This window comes from Fistularia commersonii, chromosome 15 (genome assembly GCF_037954325.1).
Source record: "Fistularia commersonii isolate RoL2024-O1a breed Wild chromosome 15, RoL_Fcom_v1.0, whole genome shotgun sequence".
NCBI lineage: Eukaryota > Metazoa > Chordata > Actinopteri > Syngnathiformes > Fistulariidae > Fistularia > Fistularia commersonii.
In genome coordinates this window covers 16,188,203-16,202,090 of record NC_141298.1, presented here as the reverse complement: position 1 = coordinate 16,202,090, position 13,888 = coordinate 16,188,203, and the positions used below count along the sequence as shown (strand labels likewise).

Here is a 13,888-nt window from a genome sequence, read left to right as displayed (position 1 = left end):
TTCTTTTATTTTTTTGAGCAGTGTTTCTAGCTCTTTGGGTTCCCCAGTGAGAGCTGAGGGCGTTGCTGGGGACGGGGATGTCGAGATGGGCCCAGTGAGTTTGCTGCCACTACAACCTGGCGGCGCAACCAAGAAGCATCGTTCGTTCGACCCTCGACAGAATATCGAAATCATATCCACGCATTCCTGTATTGAAAGACTACGATCTCTCCGGAAACCTTCACCGTCCTCACTGGGGATGGGACATGATTCCACTGCGGCCATTTCAGGTTTTATAGAACAGCACATTTAAAAAACAGAAAGATTCAGTGCCAGAGTGACGCGACTGAAACAAACAAAAAGCATCAGCTATTTCCACTGTGTGGCAAATGACGGTGAGTGCCCCATTTATTGTTTTTCAAACATGTAAACATACAAGACAGTGACTTCAAAACAATCACATACAGGACATGGCGTCAATAGAATAGAAAATATCATATACTGTTTACCCAAACAGATCAACATTGCAAGTTTGCAAAAGCCGGAATGCTCAAGAACATCGAAATTCTTAAATATATATTATAGATATACAGATTTCATATATTTATATATATATATTTATATATATAGTCAATATGGACTTCTCTATCGTAAGAGTCTTCTCTACAGTCTTCTCCTGGCACATTGCACTTAAACCTCAGGAATCACAAAGGATCGATCAGGTGTGGACGAGTCTGCAGCTTTTAGTCGTTACCTGACGAGAAGCCCAACATCTGAACTCTTACCTGTGTGTTCACTGAAATACCGGTTGGTATTGGGCGACCGGCTTTTGAGGCGTCCGCATTCGGATACCCACAACCCCTAAGCCCCAGCTAGAGATGCTCCAGACCTCTGGCTCCCAACACATAAAGGCCTACTGCGTATTTACGTCAGTGTAACATCAGTAAAATTATTAATTAAAAATAGAATAGCGTTGTTTTTTTTTTTTAATGGCACAACAAAAAAAAAAAATTGCACAAAATCACAATACCTTCAGAGATTGATATCCAGAAGAGGAAAAGGGGTGTGGGGGTTAACTTGTGCAGCAGCAAAATAATCAGCAAGACAACTTAAATGGTGTTCGGCCCACCGGGGGAACAACTTCTTGTGGCCCCTGTTGGGACTGAAGCCCCTCCAGCTGCAGCCCAGGTTACTTTCAAAACAAGGCAGTCATCATAAGTCATTCATACGCTCTGTGAATTCAGTAGAGCCTGACCGATAGATTGTTCAACCGGTGATTTAAATTTAAATAGATGATGGTTTTTGTGACGCTTCCCAGCAGATTCATAACTCGACACGGACGATTTCAGAGTGTTGATCGTGAGATCACGTGATCCGCCAAACTGATACTTGGCAGATCGAAGCTAGTTGATTTTTCTCTTGTAATTTATATTTTTCAGACAGTTTTGAGGCTCATTATGGCAGGAGCGTATTAATACAAGGAGGTAGGGAAAACAAAACTCAACGTCGTGCAAAATCATGGAGTCGCGAGCATGCAGTTAAGATTGAAATGAACCAATCAAGTATTAAAGATCTGACTCAAAAAGTTAAGGGAAATTAAATGTTTTGACAGCCAAAATGAAGAAATAGCCTTCACAAAGTAAATTCAAACACAGCTAAAATATCCTAACTTCTACAAAAAGCTGTCCAAAACAAGTTACGCTGGAATTTAAACGTAGTGAATGTGCAAACCGGACTGACATACGATCCAACATTAGACTGGTGTATCTAATAATAGTTACTGTCTTTCAGATGTGAATTCATCATCTGTCGCAACTCATTCTTCATGACTAATTAACAACATTATCAGGTGAGATTAATTCTACGCGACAATTAAACAGCTGCTCGAATATCAGTAACTCATTAATATAACGAGTTGAATACTTTTGATCCTTTTAGTGCACTTTGCTGGAGTAGATACGTAACTGTAGAATACTGGCCAATTCCTATTGCAATTTCTTAGTCTCACACACACACACACACACACACACACACACACAGTGTACATATATATATATATATATATATATATATATATATATATACACACACACACACACACACACACACACACACACACACACACACACACACACACACACACATATATATATACACATATAATATATACACATATGTATACACACATGTATATATGTATATATATATATATACACACACGCACACACGTATGTATGTATATGTGTATATATGTCATGTGTATATATATGTAATATATAATTTTTGCTGGAAAATAGATAAAAAAATGGCAAAAATACATTAAGAAAAAAAAAAAAAAAAAAAAAAAAAAAAAAAATCAGTATCCATCAGGCTCTAGAATTCAGGTCCAGAATTCAACAGTCGCTATAAAGGCAGTTTCAGAATAAATACACTCTATGGTCCCCTTGCTGCCTTGTCTGCTACACATCCTACTGAGGTAGACAGATGCATACTGCAGTAGTCACCTTGCCAACCCCTGCACTCCCTGATGAGGAAATATATATCAACACGAAACAAGCAGCAGAACCTTTGTAGTGCACATTTGACTAAAATAATAATAAGTACGTATGTCTTGAATGTTGCAGCTCCGGTAAGCTGCTCTTGCCATACTTACACACACAATACATTGGCCAGATTTTGCACCGAGACGCTTTCGTCTCGATGAGAGCGGATCGGCTGAAAAGGCCCTTCGACACGTCAGTGTTTCGTAACAGACAAAACTCGGCGCTCTCCATCTCGCTCCGCTGGCTGTAGCACTTGTTGATCACATCTTTATTCAATAATTGTCCCCGACGCAGAGCGGCTGTTGTGATGTTTCTTTGTTGTTGTATTTCAAAGAATAACCGACTGCCGTTTCCAGGCACTCCACCAAGGAGCCTGCTGACAGGAAGTCAAGCTCCACCTCGATTAACTTGATGTAAACGGCCAAACGCTGAGCCGAGCCCTCCGCTCCGTCGCGCTCCTCCGCGCGGCAGTTCTCTTGAAGGAAACGGGTCACGGCCGAGGGTTCGCCGTGGACGTAGTGCTTTCCGGGACCCTGAAAATGCTGGAACAGGCACTGCTGTATGGTCCTGTCCTCAGCGATGCCCAAGTAGCAGTATGTGACTTTGGCCCCCGTCCTGTCACCCTTCCCCGCTCCCTCGCAGTCAGCCGGGTTTTGAACCCCGTTCTCCGGCTCGCACTGAGGTAAGCTTCGGTCTTGATTATCACTCTGAGGCGAGGTCTGGGCCGACGAAATGACCTCGTAGCCGATGGCGTAGAGTCCGTATGCCTTGGGCAGGTCCCCGGGGAGGAGGTAGTGGGATGTGCGAGAGCCACTGCCTGTCGCCCGGGACAAGGACACAGGGATCCAGTCCACCTCCATATGCAGCTCTAAGCAGCGGGCCTCACTGATGGTAATATCGAGGAACTTGTAGTAGACATTCTTCCAGTTCATCTTTTGAACTTTGGTCATTATGATGCGGCCCTCCGGTTTCTCCGGGTTGAAGTATTCACGGAGCCTCTTCCCCAAAGGCACCTGGGAGCTGATTTCGGCGTAGTGGTACCGCACGTCTTCGCGCCAGCGCGTGTTGTAACCCACGCCAAAGATGGCCAGCTTGTTGGACAGGTGTAGCCTCGAGAACTCGGTCCACGTCTGGAAGTGCTCCCATTTCAGCTGCACTGACTCAAGGATACGCATCACAGTCTGCATGGTTTCTCTTTTTCTACGGAAACATATTTCTCATTTTAGAGATTGCGTGTGGCGAGAGTGACACTTCTCTCTTCCTATAAACTGCTTTAAAAAAAACTTCTTTTTTTTTTAAAAAAATCAGAACCGTGATATTTGCCGCCTTGAATGTCAGTCTGCAAGTCAAATGACACTGGCCGATTATTATGCTGTGTAGTTTGAAGTCACGGCTCAAACGTATTGATAAATGTATTTGAATTTGTGCTGAGGTTGTCAACCGCGATGACGAACAGCTGAAATTCAGTAACGTTCAAAACATTTAGGGGTGTCACAACAACAAAGTAAAAGGAAACCAAGAGCAAAATCGGCAACTAATGACCAAATTAAGCAATTGCTCTAGAACAACGGTCAGGAACCTTTTTGACTGGTAGAGCCATAAAAGCATAATATTTCTAAATATATTTCATTGAGAGCCATATAGTATTTTTAACGTCTAATAAATTAAATAGGTCTTACTTTTAATGCGACCTCTGGTGCTGCATGGATTTGTTCGAAGTGCCGCTTTATATTTGACGGTTTCATCCATGCAATTTTATCATTGCATATTAGACATACCACAGATCCAAATGCAAATTCCTCTGTCCACGTAGCCTGGAATGCATAGTAATAAATGTCTTTTTTTATTTTCAACATATTTTCTGCTACAAGGGTTGAAGCGGATTAACTAGTTGGCTTGAAGCGGATAAACAAGTTGTCTATCTGATAAAATTGATTTCTTTCCCTTTGCAATGACCCGGACATGCTCGGAAGCCATTGGTTCCCAACCCGACCGACGGGTGAGCCGTGAAATTTATCTTCAAAACTAATTTCTGTTTACTGTAAAATGACACAGTATTATGAAGAAATGTCACAAATATTTTAAAATCAGTTCCAAACTGATTTTTTTTTTCCCGATTCAAAATTGTCTGGGTGCCATATGCCGTCACCGGAAGAGCCATAGGTTCCCGACCGCTGATCTAGAAGTAACCAATTTGTGCATCCCCACTGTAGGTTACCTTTAGTAATATTTCAACAGGGCATATTTTCATGGATCAACCCAAATTAAACTCAATCATAATCCAGTTGTTTCTTCCTTCTAATCAAACTTACTGGGTTTGTTCTGACAGCTCCGCTTGAATCTGTAGCACCCTGCTTTTAGGCATCTGGGTTTCTTCTAAGAGGAAAAAAACAGGCATGTTGGTTAAGTCAATACAACATTCACTTCAACAGCCGACTTAAATGCGTTATCGATCTCAAAGAAAAATGAGTGACCGGTCGAGCTGAAATTAAGGTTGAAGTTTCTGTGTCATCGGATGAATAACAAGCAACAAAGTACACCATTACACTATACAGGGGTCTATTCATGTAAAAAGGATTTACGTTTTAATTACAGGTCTATTTGTTATCTCAACAAAACGTCTGCGCAATGGCACGCATTCACACTTTGAGCAACTTACAGTACACTTTCCAAATAAAACTACAGTTAAGCAGCAAATTAAGTCTGCGCCCGTCCATCATGTTGACCATCTGGTCCAACCACCAGGAATAGTAAAGAATATTTACCCTCTCTGACACACCCAGGCCATCTGTCTGTTTTACATATTAATTCAACTTAATTACCTGAAATCGGGACAGAAATATCACATGCAGAAATGACGGACTGAGTGGCTCAACTCAAAGAAATGACCTGACAAGTCAAGTGAGAACATCAATCCGTGACAGGACAGGGACTTTGACTCGGCACTCACCGGTCTCCATGTCTCCCTCCTGGAAAGCAGAGTCCAGAACCTGGTTGCACCAGTCCTCCTGGGAAAAGTCTTCCAGGGTGCTGCCATCGGACTCCATCTCCTGGTAGAGGCCACTGCTGTTTATCAGCACCGGGGCGCAGCTCTGGGAGTCCCAGCCTCCCTGTCCAAAAACCTTCTCCAGCTGCTCGATTGTGTAGCTGCTCTTCCTTTTGCCGATACCGTGCTCCTTCACGCGGCTGTAGCATCGCCGGAGTGTCTGCGGGCCACGGAAGCACAGATGGTTCACGCATGCCGATGGCCCAGAGTGTAAATTCATACGGTACATATAAGGCCATTTAACTTGACAGTAAACTGATAACCAGAGAAGAAGAATCACTACATTTTTCACTGACGGTTTAAGCCCAGCGTGTGAACAGTGAAACAGGCTCGCTGATATTGCACCGTCTGACTGAGACCTTGGAGAGAGAGAAGCTTTGTGGAATTCATCTTTCTGCAATGTTGAAACAACATGGCCGAGGACTTTGCATCCTCAACAAAAAAGGAAGTAGCCATTAAATCTACCACGCTATTCATCTTGCCGATAAATATATCTGCTGAATCTTGGATCAGCGCTATGGATACTGGGTTTTGCTTCAAATCAAGCAGTTTACGTCTTATCAGAACCTCGTAGAGGTCCAGATATTATGTTTTGTTTAAATCATTTGCAGAGACGTTTTTCACAACAAGCTGCGTGAATGGAGGCAGCAATTAGGGTTTATCACCATCACCTGCTGGTTATTCAGCACGAGAAGGCAAGAGTGTGTGTGTCAACTATTATTTCAAGTTGGCGTGACGAAGGGCACCAACTCATTTCAGACCAAAGAGCATTAACACATGTACAGTAATTAAATCATAGATGATTAAATGACCCTTCGATTTAAAGTCGCATCAAATCGGTCCAAAATGCCGTTGGGATGCACCGAAAAACGTCGGGAACAAAAGTACTATTACGCAGAGTGAAAAATCCCCTTTTTTGCATGTGAGAAAAAAAAAAATGCAAATTACATAAGAGTCAGCAAGGTAATATCTACAAATCTGAGATTGTCAGGGGAAATAAGAACCACCAGCGCTGGCCAAAATCTGAAAGTTCAGGGGGAAATGATCCATGTTGTTTTTCATTACATTGATGTAACATTTGCTGCAGAAAATGAAAAACTTAATTTCAGGACAGGACATACAGTCAGATGATGCACACCCGGGGAGCAGGTCTTGGTATTCCGATGCACCTTCCACCGTCCATGACTCAGTGACAGGTCATTAGCATTATGATTAATTGCTGATTTATTCATGTGAGACTCCCTGTAGTATTAAAATACCAATATATTGAAAGACCCAAGAGCTGCACGACAAAGAGCTACAGGTTCCAGATAACACACACACACACACACACACACACATACACACACACACACACACGTTATCTTCGCCACCTTACTTACCTTCATCCTCTCCCTGCACTGGGACGGCGTCCTTTCGTAGCCCAGCTCCGACAGGGCTCTGGACACCCGTTCGTACATGGCGGGTCCGGGGGCCTTACCGGAGAACACGGTCCCCGCCACCTCCAGCTGCTGCATCCTCGCCTCCGTCAGTCTCTCGTTACCCCACACTGCGATGAGGGCGTTCGTCTCGGACGGCGTCCACGACATTCCTCGGCAAGCCGTGAAGCTGTTGGACGAGGATGAGGCCGCGGTCCTGCCCGCGGTCCCTGAGCCCACGTTAAGAGGCGAAAAGCGGTTGGGCGTGGAGGGGTTGGAGTGGTATTGATTACCGTCGCTCAAATCCTCCGACTCGGGGGATGGCACCTCGGTTTTCGGGATCTTTAACGGCGTGGATATGTCTGGAGATTGCTCAGCGTTGCTGGACGCCGCCATGTTGCCTCTGTTGCTAAGGAGGGGAGGAGGGGAGGGGAGGTGACGTCCAGGCTTTACGCCAGCGGGCCTTAAAGCTACGCCCACAGCGGTCCCATTCACGTTGAATTGCGCCTCAAGGACCGCTATTCACAATGCTTATCATGGCGGAAACATAATAAAAACGATAATAATGATAATCATACTACATTATCGAGTGCCTTAAGAACCCAAGACGTGATTTATCACAAGCTGTACAATAAAGCCAAGCGTTATCGAGGGAAGAGAGGAATAGGAAATTCGACACTCAAGCTAAAATGTGCAACAAGCATTCGGTTATTACAAATGTTTCACTTTAAATGGCAATATTTGTACAGAATGAAATGCCCCTATATTTCATAGCTCAATTTATGTGAAATTACCGCCAACACTAACTGGAGTAATTAATTCAACAAACAAACTGAAACAAGTGTCTTAGCTATCCACAGCAGTATGCTAACCTGGAGCTAACAGTATTCGGAGTTCATTTGTTACCAAGTTAGCACACAGTAAAAGTAAGAAACATAATAAAAACGATAATAATGATAATCATACTACATTACCGAGTGCCTTAAGAACCCAGGACGTGATTTATCACAAGCTGTACAATAAAGCTAAGCGTAATTGTGGGAAGAGAGGAATAGGAAATTCGACACTCAAGCTAAAATGTGCAACAAGCATTCGGTTATTACAAATGTTTCACTTTAAATGGCAATATTTGTACTGAATGAAATAACTCCATATTTCATAGCTCAATTAATGTAAAATTACTGCCAACACCAACTGGAGTAATTAATTCAACAAACAAACTGAAACAAGTGTCTTAACTATCCACAGCAGTATGCTAACCTGGAGCTAACAATATTCTGTGTTCATTTGTTACCGAGCGAGCACACAGTAAAAGTAAGACCTTGAATTGAGCCTCAAGGACTGCTATTTCCAATTTGGTATTTTAGCTGAAACATAATAAAAACCATAATACATTACTAAGTGCTTTAAGTACCCAAGACATGATTTATCACAAGCTGTAGAACCATAAAACCAAGCTTTATCGACGGAAAATTGGAATAGGAAACGGGACACTCAAGCTAAAATGTGCAACAAGCATTCGGCTATTGCTAATGTTTCACTTTAAATGGCAATATTTGTATTGGATAAAAAAACAACGCTCAATCAATGTAAAATTATCGCCAATATGAACAGCTATAGTTTGCTAAATAAGTAAACTAAATCAAGTGTCTTAGCGAACAACAGTATGCTAACCCAGACCGAATTATGCAACAAGCCTTTTGTTGTTACAAATGTTCCACAAATTACCAATTTAAGGTCAAGCTCAAGCTATCAGACAGTTCGCCGTCTATAGTTTTGTGTTGTCGACAAGGCGTGGCACTGCTTCACTCTGTACCAACAGCCATTTATTTGATGCTCTCCGTACTAAACAGGGGGAGTTGGACCGCGAACACTCGCAAACTTTTTCGCATCCGGTGATGATTTTCAACGGTTGCTAGTAAATTTTCCCTTGCTCACCACACCTTTTCCACCACGGCGACTAAACATGGTGTAGAGCATTATTGGTGTAGAGTTTTCACAACTTGGAAAAATTGGCCACAGTCAAGGAGGACATTTCTACCATGGAGTCCCAGGGAATTGTGAGGCTGTCCAACAGCCCGCGGGGCTCCCTGCTTCGCATGTTGCCCGAGGCCGATGGGTCGTGGCGGCCTTGCGGCGCCTTTCGCCGTTTGAGCAAAGGACACCGCAAAGGACTGCTATTCCATCCTCCAAATACAGGATTCCTCCATACGGCTGTCTTACAAGAGTATGATTAACTTTTATTCAGAACTGGGTCGGCTGTGTCTCATTTAGTAGACTGATCGCCCCTTCGATCCGAAAGTTTGACGGTTCAGTCCATCTGTCTGCACACTGAAGTGCATTGCCTTGCATGGGAGCTCTGCTGGAAATGGATGAGTGTAATCCAGTGTAAACGCATTTGATATTAACTTCAACTAATGAGTGAACCAGTCCTGTGTTAGGTACACATGCACTCATAGCACAAAATAAAGAACATCAGTGATCAAAAATATTTCCAAAAAAACAATTGTGTGGAAGTAGGCATGGTTTTATCTGTCCAAACAGTGAGAATGAAGTAAGTTTTGCATTTCTATCTGACCGACCCAATCTTAGTGCTGCTGTAGGGGTTTCCGAAAAACTGTTGTTTTAGAACAAAGCTATTGCAATTCGTTGCCATGGAGTTCAAAGAACACAGGGGATCACCATGTTTGGGTGCTCAGCTCTGTCAGACCCCTGTCGGTTTTTTGCTCGAAATACACAGCATTTCAACTGGATTACTCCCAAACCCTCGTGACAGCTATCCCAAACCTTCTTCTCTGAGGAAACGTACAAGAAAATGCCAGACTCTGTAAGTATTATCACTCGCAATATTGTACTCCCTAAATACAGAGGAATTTTCAACTGAACACAAAGCAGCAAACTTTAGCAAGAGACAAACTGGTGATTAAAATTTAAGTTTCCTGTAGCAACTTGCTTGTATAATATGTGAAGTGTTTCATGAAAATTAAGAAAATATGATTGAAACCATGAACCATTAAATACATTTTTAGCTTATTATTAGTGAAAATTATACTACAGCGTAATTTGCATTCCTGTTTGGTATAAGAATTCACAGGTAGGTGATGACAGCGGAAAATCGGTCATTTCAAAGCATACATTTAGATAAACTGTGATGTATTTGAAGAAGCTGGATGTAATACAGTTATTTTATGTAACATCATACATTATACGGTACAGTCATTTATTTGGAAAAAAAAAACAGCAATCATAAAATGTTATAAATATGTCAGTCAAATATACAGCGCAGTCATCATACATGAATAGCATCATCTGGTATGCTTCTATTAAGTTCCCACCGGCAAGGATCTTCTCATGGGTACAACTCCGGAGCAGTCGTTTAGAGGAGGCTGGCTCCACTCCTCGACCACCAGCTACCGGGTGCTATCGCTCTTGGGAAAGGGCTCTTTTGGAGAAGTTGTAAAATGCACAAGGATGGACAACAAACTCACGGTTGCTGTAAAAATTATAAAGAACAGAGGCCTCTCCCGTGAAAATGCCAAACTGGAGGTAGGAAACGAATGTGCGTTCCACTTAGCCATGATCATCGTTTGCATATCGGTTCCCGTAATACATTGCAAAAGTCATTTTGTTTTTTTTGAATTTTTTTTAAAGATTGCAGCCTTGCAGAAAATCAAGAACCTGGACTCAGACCAGTGCAACATTGTTCGGTGGACCACTGCCTTTTATATCCAAGGACATGTTTGTCTTGAGTTTGAGCATTTGGACAAAAGTCTTTGTGACTTCATGAAGGAGAGACTCTACAAACCTCTCCAATTGAAGGAGATAAGACCGATTGTTTACCAGGTAAGTGATCTTGTCTCACTGTCTACATAATTCAACAACTGCCGGCCACAGGAACTATAGTATAATCCTTAACCTCTAAGGTTGCCAATGCACTTGACCATCTGAAAGGTGTTGGCATCATACATGGTGACCTCAAGCTTGACAATGTGATGCTGATCAATCACCTACGAGAACCATATAGGATCAAGGTCATCGATTTCAGCCTGGCCTGCGATGCCTCTGCCACCAGGGTGGGCTCTGTCATGCAAACCCGCTCCTACCGGTGAGTCATAGAACTCATGGATTGACGATGTTAAATGCTAAATACCTTGCCTTCCTCGATTGAACAACAACGCTGCATCTGCCTCATTTGCTCCACCTGTCACATTACTTTACTCAAATACCGGAAGTGGATGACAGGATCATGGCATATCATCTTCTCTCAGGGCCCCAGAGATCATTTTGTGGCTTCCATTCACAGAGGCCATTGACATGTGGTCTCTGGGGTGCATGGCAGCGAGTCTCTACCTGGGTGACCTGCTTTACCCTGGAACCAATGAATATGACATGGTCAGTACCGCTTGAATTTGAAGTAATTTCAGTGATATGCCGTCTTTTCCAGACCTGCACCGGTGATTTGTTAGTCAGCGAGAGTAAGAGATATTTGAAGTTGACTCTCCCTTGCAATTAATGTATAATATGCCGTTCTAAAAATCATAAACCCTTTTAAAGTGTTACTACTACCACTATTTCTTTTTCAGATGAGATATATAGTGGAGACTCAAGGTCAGCCTGCAGAAAACCTCCTTGGTTCTGGACAGAAGACAGAGCATTTCTTCCAGAAGCAATACAACGCCGCTGCCAGCGTCTGGAAGCTCAAAGTATTTTCCTTTTTACCAGAATGTTTTTGTCCCTTTGTTCATTTTGTGCATTACAGGGGTGCATATGTGGACAAAAAAATAATTCAAGGCCCAAAATACCTCTGTGGAAGTTCTCAGTCATCCAGGTCATGGTGAATTCTTGTCGAAATCTTCTTGTCGTGGCAACTGGACTTGAATTTCTTCACTTGAAGACGTTTCAACCCTCGTCCATGAGGCTTCAAGTTCAGTTGCCAAGACGAGAAGATTTCGACATGGTCCAAAATAATTTCATTGAGATCTCACACTTTGTTGAATGAAAGTGTTTGTCCGTGCTTCTGTGAACAGAAAACAATGCTAACAACAACATTGTCATTGTCAGTCACCAGAACAGTTCCAAAAAGAGACTGGGATCGAGCCCAAAGAAACCAGGAACTTCAAGTTCAGCTCCCTGGACGGTCTCCTCCATGTGAGTACCTGGAAAAAGAGTCTTATTTTTCTGTTGATGCCAACTGAAGACACATTTGACCTTGGTGTATTTTATTTATTTATCTCTTTTTTTTTTTCCTGCCCCTAGTTTCCTCCGAGAGTTTTTAGGAACGCTAGAAAATCTGCCAATAAAGTTGCGGAGAGAACAGATGTGCACGTGTTTGTAGACATGGTTAAGGGGATGCTTCAGCTTGACGCTAGCATGAGGATGACCCCCCATCAGGTGATGGAGCATCATTTTACCAACATGTTCCACTTGGACAGATATTACTTCGACAGCTCTCAGTAAGACAATACCCGGTTTTTAATTTTTCACATTTCTCTTGTTGCCATTCCTACGCGGCTTGATTCCGTGTTTGCATTTGTGCTATTTTGTCCATATGTGAGTACGCACATATCTGAATGCAACAGACAATACTGCTAGCGAGTTACTGATGGGCAGTGTTCGTGTCTTGCAGTGTCCGGTCCTGTTTTAAGGTGATGTCCATCTGTGAAAACAGGACACCACCACTAGAAGGTGTTGGAAGTACACCTTCAAGTACTGCAACTCCGATTCCTCAGATCCCCCCATTTTCTCAATTGGCAAAGAGGGGAAAGAAAAGCCATCCCGTAAGGAGTGGACAGCCTGTTCCACGTCACCCGAAGAGGAGCAGCCAGGAGCACCCCGCCAACAGTTGCCAGCTTGCTCGCAAAGAATTTCGGACATTTTCTCCCCCTAATCTTGCTGGGAGGAGCAGCAGAGATCAGCCCTGCAAAAAGGGTAAAACTGCCTACCCGGCCCTTCAGGCACTTCCTCCTCATCCTGCTGAGAAGGTCCTAAAAAAACAGCCCAGAAATCGTAGCCAGACTGCTCACTCGGCCCGTCAGGTTCATCCTGCATCCCATCCTACGAGGAGAAGCAGCCTTGTGCTTCCAGGCGGCCAGTCGGTCTGCATCGTCCCTCGGACCCTCCCTTTTCGTTGTTCCGCTGAGAGGGGCGGCAAGGAGAATCATCGCACCAGTGCCCTAACTGTCCACCAAGAGAGCCGGACCTTCTCACCGCCAAGTCATGTTGAGAGGAGCGTACAGGAACATCCTTGTCACGACGCTAAAATGTCCTCCCAGGTCATCCTGACGGCCCCTTCTCAATCCGGTCAAGGTCGAGCCTGCAGGGTCCGGGCGGCCCCGCCAAAAGGCCAGACCTTTTCTCCACCTAGTCCTGCAAAGAAGAGCAGCCACACACATCCCTGCAACAGTTTCTCATTCCTCAAAACCAGTTCTGCTATCCATCCTGCTAAGAGAGGTTACCGTAAGCTCGCTCGCAGGACCATTCAGACTTCCCGCGGTACTCATCCGGACCGTTCACTTCCTCCTGAGAGAAGCAGCCAGGAACGTCCTTGCAGCACCGGCCAGGCCGCCTGCTCAGATCATCAGACATTTCCTCCTCCTGTTGTTTTTGAGAAGATTCTCCAGACACATGGATGCAGCGGTAGCCAGCCAGTCAGTCAGAGTGACCTTGGCTATCCTTGTCCTGTGGAGAGAAGCAGACAGAAAAATGACCAGAGTGGTGGCCAGACTGCCCGCCCAGAATGTCCAACTTTTTCTCCTCCAAGACGTGACGAGAAGAGAGGAGAGGAACGCTCAACCGGCATTAGCCGCCCTGCCCACCTGGTAATTCAGACTCCTACCTGTTATTCTACAGAGGCCATCGGAGAGGAAGAAACTCGCGGTCGTGGCCAAACTGCTCGTCCAGAG

The 13,888-nt window shown here is 43.8% G+C and overlaps 2 protein-coding genes across 2 annotated transcripts; one reads left to right on the top strand and one right to left on the bottom strand.

Annotated features, from left to right (window-relative positions):
* Positions 1 to 357: 357 nt before the first annotated feature.
* Positions 358 to 7,382, bottom strand: msantd2 (Myb/SANT DNA binding domain containing 2). Its single transcript, XM_086160191.1, has 4 exons — positions 6,951 to 7,382; positions 5,473 to 5,728; positions 4,835 to 4,898; positions 358 to 3,722 (listed from the first exon to the last, which is right to left on the bottom strand). Exons 1-4 carry the CDS (start codon positions 7,380 to 7,382, stop codon positions 2,795 to 2,797), a joined length of 1,680 nt encoding a protein of 559 aa, XP_086016317.1. The 3' UTR covers positions 358 to 2,794.
* Positions 7,383 to 10,337: 2,955 nt separating this feature from the next.
* LOC147226664 (homeodomain-interacting protein kinase 1-like) lies at positions 10,338 to 13,350 on the top strand. Its single transcript, XM_086160401.1, has 9 exons — positions 10,338 to 10,532; positions 10,638 to 10,829; positions 10,910 to 11,091; positions 11,255 to 11,378; positions 11,570 to 11,689; positions 12,048 to 12,134; positions 12,243 to 12,439; positions 12,613 to 12,680; positions 13,259 to 13,350. The coding sequence occupies exons 1-9, from the start codon at positions 10,338 to 10,340 to the stop codon at positions 13,348 to 13,350; spliced, it is 1,257 nt and encodes a 418-aa protein (XP_086016527.1).
* The last annotated feature ends 538 nt before the right edge of the window (positions 13,351 to 13,888 follow it).